The sequence below is a fragment of the Coregonus clupeaformis genome, unplaced genomic scaffold (genome assembly GCF_020615455.1).
Source record: "Coregonus clupeaformis isolate EN_2021a unplaced genomic scaffold, ASM2061545v1 scaf0009, whole genome shotgun sequence".
Taxonomy (NCBI): Eukaryota; Metazoa; Chordata; class Actinopteri; order Salmoniformes; family Salmonidae; genus Coregonus; species Coregonus clupeaformis.
In genome coordinates this window covers 231,760-258,285 of record NW_025533464.1, presented here as the reverse complement: position 1 = coordinate 258,285, position 26,526 = coordinate 231,760, and the positions used below count along the sequence as shown (strand labels likewise).

At 44.0% G+C, this 26,526-nt stretch overlaps 1 protein-coding gene across 2 annotated transcripts in view; it reads right to left on the bottom strand.

The window, feature by feature from the left end:
- Positions 1 to 11,508, bottom strand: part of LOC121576070 (potassium voltage-gated channel subfamily D member 2-like) — a 140,551-nt gene extending 129,043 nt beyond the window's left edge. For both annotated transcript variants that reach the window (XM_041889364.1, XM_041889363.1), the window contains exons 1-2: positions 10,935 to 11,508; positions 9,379 to 10,579 (exon numbers count right to left, since the gene is read on the bottom strand). In XM_041889364.1, coding sequence (XP_041745298.1) covers positions 9,379 to 10,490 — 1,112 coding nt within the window. In that variant the 5' untranslated portion in view covers positions 10,491 to 10,579; positions 10,935 to 11,508. The remainder of the gene's footprint in view (positions 1 to 9,378; positions 10,580 to 10,934) is intronic.
- Between the last annotated feature and the right edge of the window lie 15,018 nt (positions 11,509 to 26,526).

Here is a 26,526-nt window from a genome sequence, read left to right as displayed (position 1 = left end):
ATTATCAGATCAAAGTAAGGAGCAAATATTAGTTTTCCGATTTCAATTATATTCCGTTGTTGCATTGTAGAAATCATTATTAGATGAATGGACAAATCATTAAACACATACACATAAAAGCAGCTCAAACAGTCTTTATACACTTAAGAAAAAAATCCCCCCTTCCCAAAACTAATTGCAGTTCTTTAAATCGATACATGTCTGAGCACATGCTGCACTGGAATCCAATTTCAAATCCTTAAAGCTTTATTTAAACAAACAGGTGGAGAACAAAGTAGAGAAGAATCTAATTATAATACCCCTCACGTCGTGAACCCTCCATACATTGATACATATGATATAACTAAGCAATAAGGCCCGAGGAGTTGTGGTATATGGCCAATATACCACAGCTAAGGGCTGTTCTTATGCACGACGCAACGAAGGGAGCCTAGACACAGCCCTTAGCCGTGGTATATTGGCCATATATGACAAACCCCCGAGGTGCCTTATTGCTATTATGAACTTGTTACCAACGTAATTAGAACAGTAAAAATTATTTTTTTGTCATACTCGTGGAATATGGTCTGATATACCATGGCTTTCATCCAATCAGCATTCAGGGCTCAAACCACCTGGTTAATAGTATGTAATATAATATGATATATGATATAACATGTATCAATTATATGGATAGAGTAAGACAGATGTCTGTGCGTGTATGACTTCGTATAGGAATGAGAGTATGATTCCACATGACATAGGGACATTAGTCCTAGCATTACCACAGAACATTACCGTAATTATGTCAACGCAACATTAGTCAAAAGTATATCATCATCATCTTCCAATTCGAGTCCACTCCGTTCGGGTACGTGGTCAACTGAACCGTCACCGTGTCATAGTCCCATGCTGTGACATGGTTGGTCACATGGCGGGAGCGTATGGTGTGTGAAGAGCAGAACTGCACATTTGGGCCACCGTCTGTGACATTATTGGGCATCTACTCCGTCACGTGGCTTTGATACAATCTGACCATTTCTGACTGATGTTTTCGACACTCATTTAGTTAATTCATCTAATTTCTTAGATGAAACACGCACCTCCCCAACAACATCTATCATGGGTTAACCGCAAGTTTTTGTATACTGCCTGCTGGTTTGCTTTCTCAATCTAGCTCAGTAACCTTGTTTCCCAGGTCTAAACCAGTCACCAACTAACCGTTCAAAGACAACAATCATGAAAACCAGCAGACACTGAAGCCCTCCAGGCCTAGAGTCAACCAGCCCAATATTAAAGGAAACTGTCACTAGAGTCAACCAGCCCAATATTTAAGGGAACTGTCACTAGAGTCAACCAGCCCAATATTAAAGGAAACTGTCACTAGAGTCAACCAGCCCAATATTAAAGGGAACTGTCACTAGAGTCAACCAGCCCAATATTAAAGGGAACTGTCACTAGAGTCAACCAGCCCAATATTAAAGGGAACTGTCACTAGAGTCAACCAGCCCAATATTAAAGGGAACTGTCACTAGAGTCAACCAGCCCAATATTAAAGGCAACTGTCACTAGAGTCAACCAGCCCAATATTAAAGGGAACTGTCACTAGAGTCAACCAGCCCAATATTAAAGGGAACTGTCACTAGAGTCAACCAGCCCAATATTAAAGGGAACTGTCACTAGAGTCAACCAGCCCAATATTAAAGGGAACTGTCACTAGAGAACCAGCCCAATATTAAAGGGAACTGTTACTAGAGTCAACCAGCCCAATATTAAAGGGAACTGTCACTAGAGTCAACCAGCCCAATATTAAAGGGAACTGTCACTAGAGTCAACCAGCCCAATATTAAAGGGAACTGTCACTAGAGTCAACCAGCCCAATATTAAAGGGAACTGTTACTAGAGTCAACCAGCCCAATATTAAAGGGAACTGTCACTAGAGTCAACCAGCCCAATATTAAAGGGAACTGTTACTAGAGTCAACCAGCCCAATATTAAAGGGAAATGTCACTAGTCAACCAGCCCTATATTAAAGGAAAATGTCACTAGAGTCAACCAGCCCAATATTAAAGGGAACTGTCACTAGAGTCAACCAGCCCAATATTAAAGGGAACTGTCACTAGAGTCAACAAGCCCAATATTAAAGGGAACTGTCACTAGAGTCAACCAGCCCAATATTAAAGGGAACTGTCACTAGAGTCAACCAGCCCAATATTAAAGGGAACTGTCACTAGAGTCAACCAGCCCAATATTAAAGGGAACTGTCACTAGAGTCAACCAGCCCAATATTAAAGGGAAATGTCACTAGTCAACCAGCCCTATATTAAAGGAAAATGTCACTAGAGTCAACCAGCCCAATATTAAAGGGAACTGTCACTAGAGTCAACCAGCCCAATATTAAAGGGAACTGTCACTAGAGTCAACCAGCCCAATATTAAAGGGAAATGTCACTAGAGTCAACCAACCCTATATGAAAGGGAAATGTCACTAGTCAACCAGCCCTGTATTAAAGGGAAATGTCACTAGAGTCAACCAGCCCTATATTAAAGGGAAATGTAATTAGAGTCAACCAGCCCTATTTTACAGGGAAATGTCACAATGTGTCAACTTCATATTCATCATCTCCAGCACCACCCCAACATCAACATATGTGGAAATGGCGCGTTTCTATGTTTTGGAGTAAAAAAGATAGAGGAAGATAAGTGTGATTTTGACCAATTATGAGTAGGGATTGACTACTAATTGTCTACTAATATGTTGATGATGTCATTAGAAACACTTATCTTCCTCAATCTTTTTTTACTACACAACGCGCCATTTTCACATATGTTGATGTTGGGGTGGTGCTGGAGATGATGAATATGAAGATGAACAATTTTGAAGTTTCCTTTTAACCCTTTAAGCTCTGTTTATCCAGCTGACCATACCAGTTAGTGAATAATACATGGCTGTTATTGCATGTCTCCTCCCAGGCAGCATATACTGATCCAAAGCCTGCCAGTAATGAGTGCAACCTGAGTCCGGCTCAATACTGGGCTCGAGACATACAGATCTAGGATCAGTTAGTAAGGGATGTAACCTGAAGCAGGGTCCCTACCAGACTCCAGACATACTAATGAGAGTCCTGATCATGCCTGTAACCCTTTTGTGACCCCAACAGACTTGACCTCTAACCCCTGACACTTCCCATGTGACTACTGAGTTCCTATGAGCTACAGTCCTGACTAGACCCTAGAGACAAATCCTATTCTATATGACCTCCTATTAGAATGAGTCTATGGCCTTGAGTGACACCATGCATAGCCAACCTATACAGTGGCTTGCGAAGGTATTCACCTCCCTTGGCATTTTTCCTATCTTTGTTGCCTTACAACCTGGAATTAAAATGGATTTTTGGGGGGTTTGTATCATTTGATTTACACAACATGCCTACCACTTTGAAGATGCAAAATATTTTTTATTGTGAAACAAAAAAGAAATAAGACAAAAAAAATGAAAACTTGAGCGTGCATAACTATTCACCCCCCCAAAGTCAATACTTTGTAGAGCAATTACAACTGCAAGTCTCTTGGGGTATGTCTCTATAAGCTTGGTACATCTAGCCACTGGGATTTTTGCCCATTCTTCAAGGCAAAACTGCTCCAGCTCCTTCAAGTTGGATGGGTTCCGCTGGTGTATAGCAATCTTTAAGTCATACCACAGATTCTCAATTGGATTGAGGGCTGGGCTTTGACTAGGCCATTCCAAGACATTTACATGTTTCCCCTTAAACCACTCAAGTGTTGCTTTAGCAGTATGCTTAGGGTCATTGTCCTGCTGGAAGGTGAACCTCCCTCCCAGTCTCAAATCTCTGGAAGACTGAAACAAGTTTCCCTCAAGAATTTCCCTGTATTTAACGCCATCCATCATTCCTTCAATTCTGACCAGTTTCCCAGTCCCTGCCGATGAAAACCATCCCCACAGCATGATGCTGCCACCACCATGCTTCACTGTGGGGATGGTGTTCTGAGGGTGATGAGAGGTGTTGGGTTTGCACCAGACATAGCATTTGCCTTGATGGCCAACAAGCTCAATTTTAGTCTTATCTGACCAGAGTACCTTCTTCCATATGTTTGGGGAGTTTCCCACATGCCTTTTGGCGAACACCAAACGTGTTTGCTTATGTTTTTCTTTAAGCAATGGCTTTTTTCTGGCCATTCTTCCGTAAAGGCCAGCTCTGTGGAGTGTACGGCTTAAAGTGGTCCTATGGACAGATACTCCAATCTCCGCTGTGGAGCTTGCAGCTCCTTCAGGGTTATCTTTGGTCTCTTTGTTGCCTCTCTGATGAATGCCCTCCTTGCCTGTTCCGTGAGTTTTGGTGGGCGGCCCTCTTGGCAGGTTTGTTGTGGTGCCATATTCTATCAGTTTTTTAATAATGGATTTAATGGTGCTCTGTGGGATGTTCAAAGTTTCAGATCTTTTTTTATAACCCAACCCTGATCTGTACTTCTCCACAACTTTGTCCCTGACCTGTTTGGAGAGCTCCTTGGTCTTCATGGTGCCGCTTGCTTGGTGGGGCCCCTTGCTTAGTGGTGTTGCAGACTCTGGGGGCCTTTCAGAACAGGTGTATATATACTGAGATCATGTGACACTTAGATTGGACACAGCTGGAATTTATTTAACAAATTATGTGATTTCTGAAGGTAATTGATTGCATCAGATCTTATTTAGGGGCTTCATAGCAAAGGGGGTGAATACATATGCACGCACCATTTTTCCGTTATTATTTTTTTTGAATTATTTGAAATAAGTTATTTTTTTCATTTCACTTCACCAATTTGGACTATTTTGTGTATGTCCATTACATGAAATCCAAATAAAAATGTATTTAAATTACAGGTTGTAATGCAACAAAATAGGATACTTTTGCAAGGCACTCTACAATGTGTATAACACCTTTGGCAAGTAACAAATGGTTGTCCATTGAAGCTGCAAATCCTCATGGGGCTCTAGGCATCCCGTGCAGTCAACTGCACAGATCAGAGGGTCCACATTGAGCCCTTGATTATGGGGAAAAAGGTGTGTAATTTAGTGAGTCTGCTGGCCTCTCTCTCTCCCTCTCTCTCTCTCTCTCTCTCTCTCTCTCTCTCTCTCTCTCTCTCTCTCTCTCTCTCTCTCTCTCTCTCTCTCTCTCTCTCTCTCTCTCGTCAGCCTATTAGCGTCTCTCCCTCTCTCCTTCTCTCCTCAGCATCTCCAGTAATGACAGCTGCTTCAGTAATAGATGCCGTTTGACATTGAATAAGCCAATTAGAATGGCAGTGATTTAATTGGCCCCGGACGCTTTCACTAAATCCACAAACGAGTCAATTAGTGGGGCCGTGAGGGGCCAGAGGGGGCCAAGGGGGCCAGAAGCAGAACAAGGGGGTTAAGCTGTGACACTGATTCAAGTTATTCAAGTTGTTACACCTTCTATAACCACTGTGGTTATTATTTGACCTTGCTGGTCATCTATGAACATTTGAACGTCTTGAAGAATGATCTGGCCTAAATGGCTATGTACTCTTGCAATCTCCACCTGGCACAGCCAGAAGAGAACTGGCCAACCCTCGGAGCCTGGTTCCTCTATAGGTTTCTTCCTATGTTCCTGCCTTTCTAGGGTTCGTTTATCCTAGCCACTGTGCTTCTGAATCGGCATTGCTTGCTCTTTGGGGTTTTAGGCTGGGTATCTGTATAGCACTTTGTGAAAGCTGCTGATGTAAAAAGGCTTTATAGAATACATTTGATTGATTAATTGAAGTTTTTCACCTCCCAGAGACACACACACACACACACACACACTGCCTCTCTTCCCGGTCCGGGGATAGCCAACCGCGGGGATCCTGGCCGTACTAACCGGATCAGAGGCTGGAAGGAGAATTGGCTGAAATTAGGCCGTAATTCAGTGGACACGCAACTGGATTTGTCTCTGGCAGCGTGTCTGCCTAGGTACAGCATGGACACACAGTGTACCCAGTACAATATGCAACCTCCCGAGTGGCGCAGTGGTCTAAGGCACTGCATCGCAGTGCTAGCTGTGCCACTAGAGATCCTGGTTCGTATCCAGGCTCTATCGTAGCAGGCTGCGACCAGGAGACCCATGGGGCGGCGCACAATTGGCCCAGCGTCGTCTACGGTAGGGGAGGGAATGGCCGGCAGGGATGTAGCTCAGTTGGTAGAGCATGGCGTTTGCAACGCCAGGGTTGTGGGTTTGATTCCCACGGGGGGTATGAAAAAATATATATTATGCACTCACTATGCTCTGGATACGAGCGTCTGCTAAATGACTAAAATGGAATGTAAATGAAACCCTGGGCAACTGCACCACAGGAGCCAGACATAATACATTGTGATACTGCAGGTCAGAGACAGGCTGGGGATCTGAGAGAGCTAGCAACAGTAAGAGGCTGAGGTATGCTTAAGCAATAAGTTCTGAGGGGTTGTGGTATATGGCCAATATACCACAGGTAAGGGCTGTTTTTATGCACGACACAACGCAGAGTGCCTGGATACAACCCTTAGCCGTGGTATATTGGCCATATACCACAAACCCCCAAGGTGCATTTTTGCTATTATAAACCCGTTAACAATGTAATAAGAATAGTAAAAATAAATGTTTTGTCATACCCGTGGTATACGGTCTGATATACCACAGCTGTCAGCCAATCAGAATTCAGGGGTTGAACCACTCAGTTTATAATGGTGAATTTGGTGCAGCCAGTGATATTGCTAGAGTATATGGGTGCATTGAGCAACGTGGAGTGCTGCAGTGGGCTCATAAAAGACACAGCAGTGAGAGAAAACTCATACTGCTCTCTCTCTCTCTCTCTAAATTTCTCTATGACCCTTTTCCTTCTCTTTTTCCCTCCCTCCTTCTCTCTCTTTCACCTGCTTCACTGAGCACACCTCCCTCCCCTCCCCTGCTCCCTGCAGTTCCCAGCCACAGATCCATCCCTGTCTCTGGTCCCCTGGCAAGGTAATGAGACATTAAAGAACGATAGCCTACGTCCGCTTAAGAGCTATGTCCTTGCTCAATCTACCAAAACACTCCTCGCATGCACGTACGCGCGCACACACACACACGCACACACACACACACACACACACGAGGGAATTGTAGGGATTTTTACGGACATGAGAACTTTGATAATTCGGTTCAGGGCATTTTATCATACACTCGATTCATCCATTGACTTTGTGTAAGGCACTGGACCAATGCAATAGAATAGAAACAGATGACTGTGTGTTCGTACTCTCAAACAAAGGATAATGCAGCTGTGTAGTCACCACCTGTCAAGCCCTGGGCACAGTAAACACAGACTGGCCTCAGGTACTGCCATTGCCCGCACACACACACACACACACACACACACTGGCACTGCCACCCAGGCACTACTGCCAGAAACACACAACACACAGTAACCAGCTGATTGACGCATTGGCAAAACAAAGAGGTGAGGCTTATATTATGAGCCAACAGAATGGTTTCTGGTTGTGGATGAGAGCTGGGCTGTGTATCAGTGAGGTTAGTGTGTGTGTGTGTGTGTGTGTGTGTGTGTGTGTGTGTGTGTGTGTGTGTGTGTGTGTGTGTGTGTGTGTGTGTGTGTGTGAAGTCCCCACAAGAATAGTAAACCGATTTATTTTTGACCAACTGGGGACATTTTGTTAATCCCTACGAGGTCAAATGCTATTTCTAGGGGGTTTAGGGTTAAGGTTAGAATTAGTGTTAGGGTTAGAATTACGTTTAGGTTTAGGGTTAGGGTTAAGGTTAGGTTTTTGGGTTAAGGTTAGGGTTAGGGTTAGGGTTAGGGTAAGAGTACGGCTTAGGGTTAGGGTTAGGTTTAGGGAAAATAGGATTTTGAATGGGACTGAATTGTGTGTCCCCACAAGGTTAGCTGTACAAGACTGTGTGTGTGTGTGTGTGTGTGTGTGTGTGTGTGTGTGTGTGTGTGTGTGTGTGTGTGTGTGTGTGTGTGTGTGTGTGTGTGTGTGTGTGTGTGTGTGTGAGAGAGAGAGAGAGAGAGAGAGAGTGAGAGAAGGTTGCTTTTCTTCACTGAGTTTATTTGTCTTAGGCCTGGCTCATTAACAGAAAGGCCAAGACACGCACACACACACACAGAAAGAGCGAGCCACTCCTGCGTCAGCCATTAGCTTAGTTGTGAGTGTGAACCAGAAATTGCATTTTGTTATTGATATCATCCAATCTGACAGTGGGGACACGCTACTAGACAAATGACACACAGTGAGGTGTGGCAATCTATTCCTCTACCTCATTCTCTCAGGCACTATTTTCTCACCATCTCTCCCCTTCTACACATGCAATTACAGAATAAAGGCATCAGAACACAACAGGCCTTCCAATCAAATTCATTGAGAGACTCATATAGACAAACTGTCAGGTAGTAGGCTCAATAATGAACAAAACACATCAATCAAATAGAGAAATACCAGCTCTTGACCTATGAGTAATTGAGCCTTGTGAAATCCATCATGTTAACTATGACGCTGCCGCTCTACGTTTGGGATCATGAGCCGAATGGCACCATGGAGAGCACACCGCACTGCACTGCCATGCTTGCCGCTCCGCTTCAGCACCGCGGAGAGCGCAATGCAACTGCTATTCTTGCGGCTCTGTTTCCCCACAGCGCGCCGCTCTCTTTTTCAGCACCATGGAGAGCGCACAATAGGCTACTACTACTGCACCGCGCAGGTAGGAGAAACCGGCAAAAGCATCAATGAACAGTAGCTCCAGAACTCATATTAATGAATGGGTGTATACATCAATAGCAACAAGGTGACATAATATATATGCCTCTTGCACAGAGAGAGAGAGAGAGAGAGAGAGAGAGAGAGAGAGAGAGAGAGAGAGAGAGAGAGAGAGAGAGAGAGAGAGAGAGAGAGAGAGAGAGAGAGAGAGAGAGATGGGCTGTGTGAGAGAAATCTATTGCAGTAAATTCTGATTTAAATATTGTCATCGATCTCTCTCTGCTCCTCCCATGTTTCTATTTATAGCTCTCTTCATTTGACTGTGTTGAAAAGGTGTGAATCTTAATGATGAGAACTGCTGCAGTGGTTATGATATGATGACATCATACGCCTACAGCTTGGCCTGTGAATAAGGTAAATGCCTCTGAGGCCTTTGAATGTGAATGTTGTGTGAATGCCCTAAACCGTTCACTTGAGGGTGCTTCATGTAAATGGAGGATTTAGGCAGGCCTATGAGACATTTACCCAACCTTCCATTCACACTGCAGCTGCATAGAGAGAACACACTCAAAGGAGAGAGCAACAGCAAACCAATGCTGCTGATTTAGGGTCGACAACATACCCCCTGAGCATATGATCACACATCTGCACTGTATGGTAAGCTGGATCAGCACCTACCCCAGAGTTGTCATGGTGACGATGGTGTACCAGAAGGCTGCTGGGATGCTGGTGAACTTGCTGGCTGAGGAGCCCTTCTCGGCGTAGAACATAACGGTGGCGAAGATGATGATGGCCATGGTGAGGGAGAAGAGCAGGAAGCCCAGCTCCGAAGCGCAGCTCTTCAGCGTGTAGCCCAGGATGCGCAGCCCCGCAGAGTGGCGGGAGAATTTGAAAATCCTGAAAACTCTGAAGACCCTCAGGGTGACGAAGGCCCCGCTGACATCTTCGTTGTCCGTCATGACTAGGCCGATGTAGTAGGGCATGATGGCCACCACGTCGATGACGCTCATCACGCTCTTGATGAAGTTCCAGCGGCTGGGCGCAGCCATTAGACGCAGCAGGTACTCCACCGTGAAGATCATGACGCAGGCCGTATCCAGACAGAAAAATGCCAAGGCGTACCGTTCCCCGCACGACACCTGTTTGACCCGGTTTGGCAAAGTCCCGCACGGGACCGTCTCCACCACGTTGGCCATCACGGAAACCGCAATGAAGAAGCCAGTGACGTAATAAAACACCAGGGCCATGGTGCTCGTGTGGGGGTTCTCGAATGCCCGCCACATGGTTTCTCTGAATGTCATATCCGGCGGGACCATATCGTTCTGGTTCTCGCTGTCTTCGTCATCCTGGATCCTCTCCTGGTTTTCCCGCCGCCGGTCCTTGTACTCTTCATAGCAGCAGTCCCCTATGATCTCCGGTATGATTCCAAAGAAAGCCAGCTCCTCATCGTAGGCCGAGATGCACTCCTGGCGCGGGTAGTGCAGCTTCCCGGTACGATAGAAGTTCAGAATGTGTCTGAAAATATCCGGGTCACGGTCGAAAAAGTATTCGTTTGTCTCCTCGTGGAAGAAGAATTCCCGCTCCGTGCTGCCCAGTAAAGTGTCCGGGTACCTCTCCAAAGTATTCCGCCACGTCTGGAACTTCTGACCGCTGACATTGAGCAAGATGAGGCCGTCCTGTTTTCGCCGGTTGTCCGGCGGGGGCGTCGGCATGGGCGCACTGGCTACCGGCATCCATCCTATAGCAGCCGCCCGGGCGAACGGTAACCACGCCGCCACTCCCGCTGACATGGTGACCCACTGTGTGCTACCCGGTCCGGGTGAAGAGCTCTCGACGCTCCGGTGGGCGATCACAGAACCACAGCGCGGCGAGAGGACATCTGGAGAGGCAGGAAAACAACCCAAGCATTAGCCCACTCATAGGCTACACTGTAACATATCATGCATGCATGGCTGCAATGAATATATCGTCCACATACTGTAAATTCTGTTTGTTTCTGAAACTCAATAAGTAAAGTTTATATTCTAAATGTGTAATAAAATCTAAATGCATTGCACAGACATTTCCCATGTATATCCCTACTGTCGTCGATATTGAATATAAAGCGAGTAGTCGATTGTTCTAGTATCAGGGACTCCACCGAACCAATATTCAGCAGTAGAACATACATGTTTCAACGGCAATAGTCTGGAAATGTAAAGCACATACAACAAACGAACATGTAGTTTACCAACCTCTGCGTAAAAGCGACTGGTTTGAAAAAAAGCTTTCCGTTGTCTTTCTAATATAAAAGAATCCTCACTGCACACAAAAGTATCCAGAATAGTCTCCCCTTGGCAAGAGGGTGGAAACGAACCAGCAACAAGTTCAAAACGGGGGTAATTCCGTGCTCCAAACACGGGTAAAGACTTGGCTCCAGTCATACAAGGACATTCTCGAGCTCTTTCTCTAGCCAAAAGACACCCGGAAGCTCAGGTCGCGCCTCCCGCGTCTTTATCCCTGCTAGAGCTCGAGCTCTTCAAGAAAAGCGCAACTGTGATCCTCTGCGGAGACCAATGACTGTATGGGCCGAGACCACCCCGACAACTTCGCTCTGTGTTCACAGCTGAAGCGCGGGAGGCTGAGCCGGGAGGACATAAAATCACACACGCACACACTGACTCACACGCGCTCACCACAGACATACACAAATACACAAGTGTGCCACCACCGTATCCACAAGCTGCCGCTCCAGCTCAAAATTTCACCGTTGAATAGTCATATAATAACCACCAGAGAGCGAAGGGGGGATAAATAACCGAATTCGCAGAATCGTTTAATGAGAGCAACAAATGAGAGTATGGAAGTTGTTGGCTCGGCTGTCTCTCCTCTCCGCCACTCTCACTGCTGTGCAGCTGCGCAGAAGACCCAAGTTCCTCTCCTCAGTTCGTTGGGAGCGTGTCACGTGCTCCGGGCATCCGATAACTTCTGTGGAATCAGATGGAGCGCTCCTCCTTGATGCATCGCGGATACCCGGTTATGCACTCCCGTGTCAGCAATAACCAAATATCTTTCTGAAACGGCACGGACACCGTACAAGCGGTTACCCTCTCAACCCACGCTGCTGAAATTATACCACACCCGTACTGACAGAGTAGTATCACTTCAAAGCAATAGCCTGCAGTACGTTGGGCATAAAAGGAGCCTTGACTCAAAGTATATTTGCGGTGGTTGCTAATACACAGGCTGTTGTTCCAGCCTCCTTGTCTCTGGGCACTGTCACTGATGCTAAGCAGGAGCACCGCTAGATGGAGACAGTTTTCAGGTGAGAGGGGAGCCCCACGGAGCGGAGGGAGGAGTGGAGTGCTCCGCAGCCGGGGTATCTGCTCTCCCCCTCAGCAGATGTCCATGGAGACGTTATAGACGTCATCAAAATGATGGATGTGTGTCATTGTCTAGCGCAGTGAGCATTGACCCCCACCCGACAGCACTCATCCCTGGAGAAGACACTCAAACCCCCGAGGAAAAGCTGTAGGGCGGATGTGCCCTTGAGCAAGGCACTTAACCATAATTTGCTCCAAGGGTGCAGTACTACTATGGCTGACCCTGTAAAACAACACATGGTGTATGTGATTATAAAATCATATATGTAGTCCACTGGGGCTCCCAGGTTTGGCCTGAACCCCGATAGTGAAATAACTGAATTTATTGCCAACACTGTTGCAGCTCACGCACACTAAAATGACTTGGTGATACTGACATGGTGTTGTTAATTCATTTCCCAATTTCAGTCGTGCACAGCGGGGATTTGTGTCTGTTGGTAATAGGGTATTTCATTCCCAAATGCAGTGGCGTGTATTCATGGATGCCAAGGGAAGCCAGGCTACCCCCCCCAAAATGACCAAAAATAATAATAAAATCTTTAGTCTCTCTGTGTTTCATAATTTTCCTTCAATTCGCAAGAGGCTGAACGTATCTCACAGGAGAAAGCATCAGAGCGAGCAAAACAGCGCCCCTCTGTCTCTCTACGTGTAGGCCATCTATCTGATGCTGTATGGTCCAAACGAGTATGACATAGTTGCCACCCGTAGCATCGAATTCAAGAGAAGCCAGCGAGCATTTGGCCTCCCTTGATAAAAAAAAAAGTATACAAAATTAGCCAATCAGTGTTGAGCTAAACTGAGTGAGCTGAACTTTGAATGGTCCTGGCGCAAATAAAAGTGTCATGGAAGCTTGGATTTTGGCGTCACTCCTGACAAATCCCATTGAGAGCATACATCATTGACAGAAACAACTTGAATTGTTGCATCTCATTGTGTTGTTGTCCTCCTTTGGCTAGCTAGCTAGCTAAAATTGTCCTTTCCTAAATTAGCCATGGATGAAGATAGGGATTTGGACTTGTGGTTTTACTTAATTCTCTGTACTGGCCAATGATTATAATGGCGATTCTGATCCAACCATTAATTTATACATTGTTGTGCCCCTGGCCTGAGAGGATGGAAGTTCAATATGTAGCTAGATGTAGAAGGCTAATGTTAACTAGCTAACGTTTCCCATGAATGGAAGTTAGGCTAGCAAACAAGCATTTTAGCCAGGTAGCCTAGGAAAACAAAAAATAAAAGCCTGCACTGTATGACAGAGTGATAGACCGTTTTGTCAACATGAAAGAGAGGAGGATGGCATTGGCGTTTCTCTACAAGTAGGGTGAGTCCACATGTTTTTCAAATCAAATTCTACTTGCATGAACGCGCACCTGCACACAGAAATCAGAACCATGGATAGCCACATCATATTTAGCTTACATTGATTGGACTAAATCGTTTTTGGTATCTTTTAGTTGTCACTGTATTAGACTAAGAAGAGGTGATTTGTTGAAGTTGAAATGGTACTGGAATAGTGGCGGTAGCTCCTGTTTTCTTTGCGAATTGCGGTAACTGTCCGAAAATGTCAGAAACATTAACTTGCTTGACCATGCTGTAGGTCATGTAATTGTTTGTTACATGCAATATGCTTTGTGGACTTCACCGGACAGAGGTTGCTATCCGGTTTTGTTATAAAACAAAGGTGTGGTTGAATTTATTCTGCCACTGCGTCTTCTTATTGTCTCAGCCTTTAGGCTTATATAAATGATGGCTTCCTCAGTGATTTTACCCACGCACCGCTACTGCCCAAATGCGCCACACAACACGCTGGACCGAGGCTCTCTCGTGGTCGCACCCCATTTGCCAAGCTGACTTAGCTCGCCAGCCAGGATGGCTGCGCCACTCCGGTTCTACAAAACGGTGCGTCTCACCGCCCTACGCCTCTAATGAATTATCTGGCGGGCGGCCTCTTGATACCAACCAATTCCAAAATAAAACCCGATTGCACATTGTCACGTTTTGAAAATATGAGAGAGGGAGAGAGAGAGAAACAAATTATTGAGCAGCCCTGGCTGTGCAGATATCCTGCTGAGTGGAATTCAGGACCTTGGAGAGCGCAACAAATGTATTTGGCTACTGCAAAAGCCACAGAGGGACAGTGGGATAGGCAAGCACCTAACTCCCTGTTTACAGTTTTTCTCAGTCGCTTTGGTGCATTTTTCACATCATCCCTAACATGTGCAAAATAATAAGTGCATTTCTCAGAACAATTTGTACAAACTGCAATATACAATAGATATGTTTCTAAAGCTAGTCAGTCACTAAAAATCCTTAGTACATCTCTCAAAAGTAAATATTCATGCCAATGATCATGTCAGTGTCATCAGAATGATAAGTCATTGAGTCATTGTTCACGAACAAGGTTGTCAAAATGTTTAGGCATGTTGTCAATGGAACTGTGTACTTTGACATTATTACCTGATGTAAACTTAGGCTACAGTTTGGATGACAGTTACTGTATTGAAAATGCACAAGGCTGCACTTCTATGGCATATATCAATTTCAACAGTACTATTTACATATTACTGTATGTGGGTTATTGATTGAAAGAGACTGGACAACCCAAGGGGCACAAAGGAAAAAAAATTAAATTAGAAAGAAACACAGGAAACCACCCCTAAGGCACAACTTTGCCCACAGCACTGTTCTAGTGCTGTCTCTACACATCCAGACGTTCCTGTCTGTCAGCCCACATATTCTTATCCACATCACACCGGATATTTTCCCTTCCAATGCAACGTGGAAAGAATCTTTTGGAATGCCTTATCCATCCTCTGCAGGCGTCTACTGTGGTGTCCTCACATGCTGCATCCATTGCAGCCAGCAGGGTCATCTGTGTGTGTGGCTGACGATCGTACACCTTCCACCTCCATGCTGAAAAGAACTCCTCAATTGGGTTAAGGAATGGTGAATAAGGTGGGAGGAATTCTATGAGCATCCTCGGGTGGGTCACAAACCATTGCCTTATGATGTTTGATCGATGGAAACTCACATTATCACAAATGACCACATACTTTGGCAAATCCTCTCTAAACAGACCCCTCTCATCATCAGGGATGAGAGCCCTGTAGAGAGTCTCTAAAAAGTTGAGTAGATGCTGGGTGTTGTATGGCCCTAAAAGGGGGGATATGGGTTAGGACACCATGCTCCGAAATAGCAGCACACATGGTGATATTTCCTCCCCGTTGGCCTGGCAAATCCACAGTAGCTCTGTGACCGATGATATTCCGACCCCGCCTTCTGCATTTGGTCAGGTTGAAGCCAGCCTCATCCACGTATACAAAGTTGTGAGAGGGTTCACTTGATTCCAACTCCATTATACGCTATATCCCAGAACACACAGTTGAATTTGTTTTGGTAAGGAAGAGTGACATAAAATGTACATATATTGCATGTTCCTTCCACAGCAATGGAAATGTGTGCAGTTTATGCTTACTGTACTATGTAACACTATAAAATGTTGCTGTAAAGTAGTTACATAGATATATGTTTTACCTGTACATACTGGTACCGTAGCTCCTTAACTCTGTCCTCATTCCTTTGGAATGGTACACGGTACAGCTGTTTCATACTCATCTGGTTTCTATGCAGCACCCTGTCGATGGTTGAGATGCTAACCGTATGGATGTTTTCAAAGACATCGTTGTCTTCTATAATGGTCCTTTGTATTTCCCTGAGTCTCATGGCATTGTTTGCTCGGACCATGGTGCAAATAGCCTCCCTCCTGTTGAGGTGTGAAAAGGCGTCCTCTGCCACCGGTTTGAGGTAATCTTGCAGTCCTATGTGTGGAAAAATGCAGTGATGCATCGCACACTTTCACATAGACAAAAACTATGCGAACACACATTTTACTGTAAAACATACAGGTGGGTGCATGTAAGGTGCAGTATGTATCTGTATAGAGTATATTTCTGTATGCTGTGAAATACAAGTGGACTACTGTAATATGAAGCATTGTAGGAAGTATACAGTATACTGCTTATATACAGTAACAGTGCACTGTACATTGGTGGACATACCTGTTCTCTCTTCGAAACGTTTGTACTATTGAGGACACGGTTGATCTCCCAATATTCGGCTGCACCCTTCGACCCGCCTCAGCCATTGTAAGGCCATGATTGACAACATGGTCTACAATAGTGGCCCTTATGTCATCAGATATGCGCCTATGTCCTCTTCTGCCTCTTCCTCTGTTTTGCCTTCCACCACGCATCCTTGCTCCTCTTCTTCCTCCTCTTGGCTGTTGACCCTGTTCGTTTCCTGGTCCATCCATTATTGGAAAATTGCAACTCTGTGTTGTGGTCTGTCTATATATGCTTGCCAATTGATTCTTCATGAGATGCACCTTTGAGCAATTTAGACAACTGGTTGATTGTTGGTTGAACTAACACTTTTACATTCCTTCATGAGTGAGGGTTAATTTCACCTGCACGATTCAGCAATTTACGTTTTTGTACAAAAGGTCTAATAGAAATGTGTAAAACTATGCTTGACAGTTTATGACAAATAGTTCAAAAATTTTGCATGTAATGGCTTATGCAAGGAACTAATGCCTAGATGTTTTGAGGGGTAAGACTATTCAACAGAGAACCATCTACTATATTTTGATCAACATGACATGAGCAATTGAAAATGTGGAAAAAAGCTGACACTTGTACATTATCAATTGCAATATGTACAAAAGCAATTGCAATTTGTTCAAAGGAATAAGAAATTGCTTTAATGATGTGCACAAGTGACTAGATGATTTGGAATTTGTACAAGTAGTATCAAGAATTGCACTTTTGATCTAAGAAATGCACCAAAGCGACTGAGAAAAACTGTAATAGGCTACGTTTCTCACAGCCCCAAAATGATCCAAACCTAAACCTAAGGAGAAACGACTATACCTCCACAGTAATGTAAAGCATATTTAGTTGACTCTAACCATAGTTGTAACATGAGTTTTAGAGAGCAGTTCTTTTCTAGTATGGCTGATTGTCAGAGGGGAATAGAAAAATGGGCATATAAATTGAAAGCAAATGAAAATGAATCAAAACCACGAAACTGTCATAATCTAGCCTACAGATACATGAAACATTAGCATTTTTTTTTGTTGAAACTTGAATCCCCCCTCTAAAAATACAGATGAACTCTTTGTAAACTATATGTCCTGCCCACTACCCCCTATGCTACCATACTTGTGAATAGACTCAGTAATTATATGATCTATGTCTGAGGTGAGGTGACCATGTTGTAGTGACTTTAACCACGTTTTATCCCTTTACTATTGACATACAAGAATCCAGCCCAGTGCTTTGCGTCGACATTATGGTGATTTAGTGGTACTTTAGCGGTTAAGAGGCTCCCTGTTCTGTGTGGTTATGATGCTGTGAAGCTGTGAAGCGCTGTCTGTCGTCACCATGGTTACTGGCATGAAGCTATTTTGGACCCATGGGCTGTGGTGTCTTTTGAGCTCTCTATACCATAGAAATAGAATGAATAGAACAGACTTTGACCCTCTAAGCCTGGAAATTTGACTGGGAAACTCATGGGTACACTTGCAATGGCTGCCTGGTATTGTGATGCAATAATTTCCTTGGTAATGTAGAATGTTCATTCAAATGATGTTAACTGATGTGGCTCATGCAATGGAATGTATTTTTTGTAATGTCAGTTGACTTGATTAAAAAAATCACAGCACAGATTGATGGGTACACTTCTTGTTTTGTTTCTATGGGTAAACTCGCAATGGCCGCCAGTCCACCCATTATGCCATCATTGACTTGAATGGGTACATACTGTATGTACAGTACCAGTCAAAGGTTTGGACACACCTACTCATTCAAGGGTTTTTCTTAATCTTTACCATGTTTTACATTGTAGAATAATAGTGAATACATCTAAACTATGAAATAACACATATGGAATCATGTAGTAACCAAGAAAGTGTTCAACAAATCAAAATATATTTTATATTTGAGATTATTCAAATAGCCACCCTTTGCCTTGATGACAGCTTTGCACACTCTTGGCATTCTCTCAACCAGCTTCACCTCTAATGCTTTTCCAACCATCTTGAAGGAGTTCCCACAAATGCAGAGTACTTGTTGGCTGCTTTTCCTTCACTCTGCCGTCCGACTCATCGGGGGATTGTGGAGGCCAAGTCATCTGATGCAGCACTCCATCACTCTCCTTCTTGGTCAAATAGCCCTTACACAGCCTGGAGGTGTGTTGGGTCATTGTCCTGTTGAAAAACAAATGATAGTCCCACTAAGCCCAAACCAGATGGGATGGCATATCACTGCAGAATGCTGTGATTCAAGTGTGCCTTGAATTCTAAATAAATCACAGACAGTGTCACCAGCAAAGCACCCCCACACCATAACACCTCCTCCTCCATGCTTAACCGGGGGGAACTACACATGCGGAGATCATCCATTCACCCACACCGCGTCTCACAAAGATACGGTGGTTGGAAAAATTACTTGTGTCATGCACAAAATAGATGTCCTAACCGATTTGCCAAAACAATAGTTTGTTAACAAGAAAAAAGGGAGTCAAGCGAATAGATCAGCCATAGGAAATATTGATCTAAAGGAAGGTAGCGAAAAAACTGAAAAGAAAGGGACCACAATGGAAATAAATCATTGACTTTATTTCGTTATCCCTGTCAGTATGTACTGTGTGTATACATATTTGTTTATGTGAAATAAAATCAATCAATCAATCAAAGACAAGGTCTCGTTGATGACCATTTATGATAGCAATAATGAACTAGTGATTCTAGTGGTACACTGGTAAGTGTGTAGCCTAGTGTCTAATATGTGTAGTGATATTATTATCCTGGCAGGGCCAAGGTAGTTGATACCAAAACATCTTATCTCTTATTTTCTCAAAGCTGTAAACATCCTTTCTACAATACACATTCAATTCCGCTTCATTTAAAAAACATTCACTTAGTTTCACTCACTATATTCAAAAAAACACTTACACCAATAATGATCCAGCACAGCAAAGCAAAACATGTATCAATAATCTTTCTGTATCAAGCATTATGATATCGATGACAAGTTGTAATGTGAACATATTGCAGAGCTGGCCTGGTTCCAAATTGGTTTGTACTGGCTTGTCAACATATAGTGACAATGATCATATAGGAGCTGACAAGACAGCACAAACAGATCTGGAACCAGGCTATTGCAGAGCCATTCCTGACTATGTATGAGTGTATGAGTGGAAGAGAAAGCCTTGGAGCGGTGCAGCTCTTCCCAGATTACACCTCAGACTCCGGGTCATATTAATCACATGACAGACACTTCTCATGGTGACTCCATTCCTGTAATAACGCTATTACTCACCGCTGACATGGGCCGCTCTCAGAGGCCGCTTCCATCTGCCTCTGTCTGTCATATCTATGATCTACGTCTGTCCCTATAGGTTGACAACACCAATGGTAGCGGGTTGTGTCGGTGACGCCATTTCCACCCTGAAGCAAAGGAAATGGGGGGAATGGACCCAGGCATTCAGGGGGTCTAAAGGGGGAGGTCAGTAGAACGCTATAGGGAACTGGTGAAATTCTAGGTACAGAATTGTTATTTTCTCTTTAACTAAATTTAAAGGACATAATATCCCTTTTCACATCCTCCTGCGGAAGTTAGGCTATAGGGCTATGGGTCATGATCTCCACTACTGGACTGAAATTGACTATAAAAGCAAACTCAGAGGGAAAAGGATCCTCAACACATTGACCACAGCAATAATGTTATATTATTCACATTATGGTTATGCGCTGAATACACTGTTTTCTAAATTACCAGTGCATATTCTGGCCCTGGCCCACTCTGGTCTTTTACCCTCCATTCTGGGTTCACTGATGGGACATAATGGTGTGGAAAGTTCACTCTGGGGTTTATTAAGATCCAGTTGAGCCCTTTAATTGTGGCCACATTAAGTGTGATGGAGTGATCATAAAGGAAATTACATGTTTGGCAGAGGGCAGTGGGCTCGTCTGGATGGAAGGAGAGGATTGTGGATGTAAGCACCCCCTGGCCACAGGCTTCAGGCAGGGGTCTGCTGAACGGTACTGGCCTGGGGAATCTGGCTGTCATGGTGATGGGCAGTTGGATGGGGTGCTTCATGTAGATAGGGTTCAATTATTGCAGTGCACTGGCCTGGTCAGCCTGGCTATGCAATTTATCATTTGAGTGGGGAAGTGTTAAGATAGACGACCCAGCAGCCTAATTAGTTGGTTCTGGAGCAGCAACAGCTGAGTTCAATGAAAATAACTGACAGAAATACATAATTTACAAAAATAAACATACTTACCAAATAGCAATAACTATACTTGAGAATGCCTACAAAAGGCAAAAAGCCGCTTGAGTGTCAATAGAATAAACTAATACCACTCAGTATATCTGACAGCTGGTAACTTCATGTTACCTCACCAACAGTTATTTCTGAATAAGGAGAAAGGGCATCCTAAAGGACCTACCCTCACCTGGCATAAATCTTGGGTGAATTCTCATTTAGCAATGTAAACACGTTACTGAAAACAAAGGGATAATATGCGTAAACATTAGCGTTTCAATTCAACTCTGAAAACACCCCTTCAATGGGAGAAACCAAATTGATAGGCGCGTAACCTTTGCCTAAAGCCGTGAATTTACCGGTGCACGCTTAGCCAGGAGTTCACAGTAGTGATGGGAAGTTCTGCACTTTTTTCTGACTAATCTTTCGACAGATGTTATTCATTTGACTCAGTAATGGATTTTTTAAAAATTCAACATTCGACTATAGAATTCACACATCATATAATGAAAACTTGGTGTAACTAACAAGTAACATACACACACCTGGAATGTCAAAATCGCAAGGCTTGTATTGAGTAATTGCCACTGGCACCCCAATGGTGGAACAAGCTCCCTCACGACGCCAGGACAGCGGAGTCACTCACCACCTTCCGGAGACATTTGAAACCCCACCTCTTTAAGGAATACCTGGGATAGGATAAAGTAATCCTTCTAACCCCCCAAATTGTAAAGTGGTTATCCCACTGGCTATAGGGTGAACGCACCAATTTGTGAGTCGCTCTGGCTAAGAGCGTCTGCTAAATGACGTTAATGTGCCCTTGAGCAAGGCACTTAACCCTAATTGCTCCTGTAAGTCGCTCTGGATAAGAGCGTCTGCTAAATGACTAAAATGTAAATGTAAATTATGTAGAGGCGCATATTAGAGAGCTATGGGATTCGGTGTTAGCGTTTCCATGTTGTGATGTGCCTTTCACTATGGGGAGCATATACTGTAGAGTACCACAGTATGAGTCATAATACCCATAAAACCTAACAGTCAAACACGGAAATGGTTCCAATCGCATTTCCACCATTCATTTTTCCCATAGGGGATTTTATAAACACTTAAAATAAGGGCTGTGTTTTGTGTAGGCTTACCCTGGTGTAGCGTTTTGATAACCATGTAAATCTCTTTAGGACAAGGTGACTTTTATAAATATATTTGGCTGTAATTACCCCCCAAAAAAAAAAAAAAAAGATATATAATAAGCTGATATAATAAAGAACTACAGATGCCATGATGATCTGGACAAGACTGCCGAATCGAGGCAAAGCTAAGAATCTCTGGATTAACTATCTCATGTTAGCTACATTTAGTAATGTCACGGTTCTCTACGACAGAACCCAGAAGCAGACCAGGACAAGGTGAGTTGAACGAAGGTGAGTATTTATTAACAGATTCAAAAAGAAATGCAGAATAATCCAGGAGACGGAGCGGGCGGCGGAGATGAGTTGGTGGAGGTGAAGTGGCAGATCCAATGATGGCACGGCAGCCGCCGACAACCAGGCAGGAGTTGGGTGAAGGTCCCGGGAGAATGACTGTAGACAGAAAAAAACGGAGGTAAGTACACGGCAGGCCAACAAGGTGCAAAACAACAAAACTAACGCTAGTAACTCAGAGGCTGATACGCTGACAAAACATACTGTTCATGGCTAACGATCCGGCAGGGAATGGATGTCAGGTCAGAGCTTATGAAGGGGTGATGATCAGGACCAGGTGTGCCGAAGCTGATGAGAAGCAGGTGCGGGTAATCGAGAGATCACCCGCCTAGCAACGTTGCCCGGCAACCGGACAGGGTGCGTTCAGGAACCTTCAGGAAACAGGAGATTCAGAGCAGAAAAACGGCAACACAGGCAGGAACAGACTCAGGACGCAGGGTTCATGACAAGTAATGAATAAATAGGCTACATTTCCTTAAATTGACAATTCTGTGAACTGTCTTGTGCAAGTTTTAAATTGACACAATACCTGTTAGCAAAGGTGTCAGCTAGAGATGACGTGCAAGAGATTGCAGGGATTTGTAGTCTCGCATAATGTCTACTTAGATGCTAATTAGCATTTTCGAATCGAGAGTAAATAGAGCTGAATGTATTGATAAAAGTCACCTTGTCCGAGATATTTACATGGTTATCAAAACGTCACGCTAGGGTAAGCCTACACAAAACACAGCCCTTATTTTAAGTGTTTCAAAATTCCCTATGGGAAAAATGAAAGATGGAAAAACGATTGGAACCATTTCCCTGTTTGACCGCTAGGTTTTATGGGTATTATCACAGAGGTAGGAGGAGCAGTGTCTGTCAATCATAAGCTCTGCCCCTACAGCTCAATCCACAAAATCTTCACTTGTTCGCATTGACTTTTATCAAGTTAACCAATGAGGGAACAGTATCTGGCTTTGTCCAAAGACCGTAGTTACAAAGTTCTACACATAATTTTTGGCGGCATTATCAGCAAGCAGTAATGGTAACCACAACATAACTTTCTATTGTGGTCCTCTGTAGCTCAGCTGGTAGAGCACGGTGCTTGTAACGCCAAAGTAGTGGGTTCGATCCCCGGGACCACCCATACACAAAAAAAATGTATGCACGCATGACTGTAAGTCGCTTTGGATAAAAGCGTCTGCTAAATGGCATATTATTATTATTATTGCGCCAACAACAGGCAGCTAGCTTTTCCTGTGGCTGCAAACCATTGTCATTGATCCAGAAGACTTCCCTTTCTGTTACAGTTTTTATTTGAATAGGGCAGCAACAGGGATACACTGGGCAGTGGACCAAACCAATAGTCTGCAACTGCATTACCAATGTCAGCTTTGCTAGACCTGTCACGACTTCCTCCGAAGCTGCCTCCTCTCCTTGTTCAAGCAGGCTTTGGCGTTCATCGTCACCGGCCTTCTAGCCACTGCCGCTCCTCATCTCATCATTCCATTTGTTTTGTCTTGTTTATTACACACACCTGGTTCATATCCCCTCATCAGTACCTGTATAAGTGTTCCCTCTGCCCCCTTGTCTTTGTGTGTGACTGTTTATTGTGGAGGATAGAGAAGCTCGGTGGAGCTCTTGTATTTTGTATCGCCGGGATATTTCACCCGTGTGCCTTGTTGTTTTCCAGTGTGCCTGATTTCCGCACTGGAGTGTTTGACGCATTGCTGCGTACCACTGTGTTTTCGGAATAAACCTTTTATTCTGTGATTTACCCTCCTGCACCTGACTCCTTTAAAATCACTCACCAGAAGACCAGAATAAGATTGTCAATATTGACTTGAAAAATAATATATCATCATTTATAGCAATAAATTCAGAAAAAAAACAATAACCTCAGAGAAACCGCTTGACCCAGTCCACTCTAAGAACACTGCTGTTTCAAAATAAAACACCCCTGCTAAAACACATACTGTAGCCTACTGTGCCACCACCTTTGGTAAACCAGTATGGTCCGGCATCTGAGGTCAAAACACCTGAGCTTTATTAGCAATTCATAAGACTGAAGTAAGGGGCTGGAACCTACTGAGCCTGTTAGCAGGCCAAGATGCGAGTCAGGCCTGGGGACTAAACATACAGTGGGGAAAAAAAGTATTTAGTCATTCACCAATTGTGCAAGTTCTCCCACTTAAAAAGATGAGAGAGGGCTGTAATTTTCATCATAGGTACACGTCAACTATGACAGACAAAATGAGGAAAAAAAATCCAGAAAATCACATTGTAGGATTTTTTATGAATTTATTTGCAAATTATGGTGGAAAATAAGTATTTGGTCAATAACAAAAGTTTCTCAATACTTTGTTATATACCCTTTGTTGGCAATGACACAGGTCAAACGTTTTCTGTAAGTCTTCACAAGGTTTTCACACACTGTTGCTGGTATTTTGGCCCATTCATCCATGCAGATCTCCTCTAGAGCAGTGATGTTTTGGGGCTGTCGCTGGGCAACACAGACTTTCAACTCCCTACAAAGATTTTCTATGGGGTTGAGATCTGGAGACTGGCTAGGCCACTCCAGGACCTTGAAATGCTTCTTACGAAGCCACTCCTTCGTTGCCTGGTGTGTTTGGGATCATTGTCATGCTGAAAGACCCAGCCACGTTTCATCTTCAATGTCCTTGCTGATGGAAGGAGGATTTCACTCAAAATCTCACGATACATGGCCCCATTCATTCTTTCCTTTACACGGATCAGTCATCCTGGTCCCTTTGCAGAAAAACAGCCCCAAAGCATGATGTTTCCACCCCCATGCTTCACAGTAGGTATGGTGTTCTTTGGATGCAACTCAGCATTCTTTGTCCTCCAAACACGACGAGTTGAGTTTTTACCAAAAAGTTCTATTTTGGTTTCATCTGACAATATGACATTCTCCCAATCCTCTTCTGGATCATCCAAATGCACTCTAGCAAACTTCAGACGGGCCTGGACATGTACTGGCTTAAGCAGGGGGACACGTCTGGCACTGCAGGATTTGAGTCCCTGGCGGCGTAGTGTGTTACTGATGGTAGGCTTTGTTACATTGGTCCCAGCTCTCTGCAGGTCATTCACTAGGTCCCCCCGTGTGGTTCTGGGATTTTTGCTCACTGTTCTTGTGATCATTTTTGACCCCACGGGGTGAGATCTTGCGTGGAGCCCCAGATCGAGGGAGATTATCAGTGGTCTTGTATGTCTTCCATTTCCCAATAATTGCTCCCACAGTTGATTTCTTCAAACCAAGCTGCTTACCTATTGCAGATTCAGTCTTCCCAGCCTGGTGCAGGTCTACAATTTTGTTTCTGGTATCCTTTGACAGCTCTTTGGTCTTGGCCATAGTGGAGTTTGGAGTGTGACTGTTTGAGGTTGTGGACAGGTGTCTTTTATACTGATAACAAGTTCAAACAGATGGTATTAATACAGGCAACGAGTGGAGGACAGAGGAGCTTCTTAAAGAAGAAGTTACAGGTCTGTGAGAGCCAGAAATCTTGCTTGTTTGTAGGTGACCAAATACTTATTTTCCACCATAATTAGCAAATAAATTCATTAAAAATCCTACAATGTGATTTTCTGGATTTATTTTCCTCAATTTGTCTGTCATAGTTGATGTGTACCTATGATGAAAATTACAGGCCACTCTCATCTTTTTAAGTGGGAGAACTTGCACAATTGGTGGCTGACTAAATACTTTTTTCCCCCACTGTACAATAGGGGTGAATGTCATACTCAACGTGCTATATAGGCACGGCACACCAGACATTAAGATATCTGACTGATACATCCTCTTAAAGGTCAGATTCTTCCCCTTCCTTCATCACACTGGCATTGTGATTTCCAGTCCCATGTGGGCGCCAATGTAACTCGTGGTCCGAGTCATACCAAAGACTGTAAAAATGTGAACCGGTATGTCTCTGCTTGGCACTCTGCATTAAGGAGATTGATTGGGGTTAAGGCCCTGTGATAAACAAGCATCCTGTCCAGGGGGTGTGCTTGTACATCAAGCTGCCTCGCGCTACAGAAACAGGAGATCTATGAGCCATTCCGTCTCTTTCTATGGATGAGTCTGAAAATATATAAACATGTATATGGGATGGGTAACAAGGCTGAGGTTTGTTTGGGTGTGTGGTAGAGGACTGAGGCATGGGAATTAGGGCTGTGGCATTGCGTAGCCAGGTAAATCTTACACTTTGAACACACAGACTGCGTCATTGCGCAAAATAGTATGCAGCATCATCTAGATATGTGTGCAACAAAAGTTCAACATTCACCTTCTGCTACCATTTCTGTCAACCCGTTTACACATACAGTTTGACACATACGTTCGATAAATCCAACGTATGCACCACACAGAACGCACTGCAACTGCCTCTGCAACGCAATGCTGCAAGGCAAACGCAGCGTTACATTGGAAATGAATGTACTTCTGGTGTACCAAAACGCAATGACGTAGTCGGTGTGTTCGAAGCATTACTGGTGGAGGAGTCTGCATAGGGGTGAATGACTGTACTATTAGTCTATTCACATACCTTTTCATGGATTTAAATGTGTTAATATTGGAGAGGGAATCTGTGATAGTCTCTGATCATTTTAAGATTAAAAGCAGTGTGAGCTGGAAATACATTTTTATTTGTGGTGAAAAA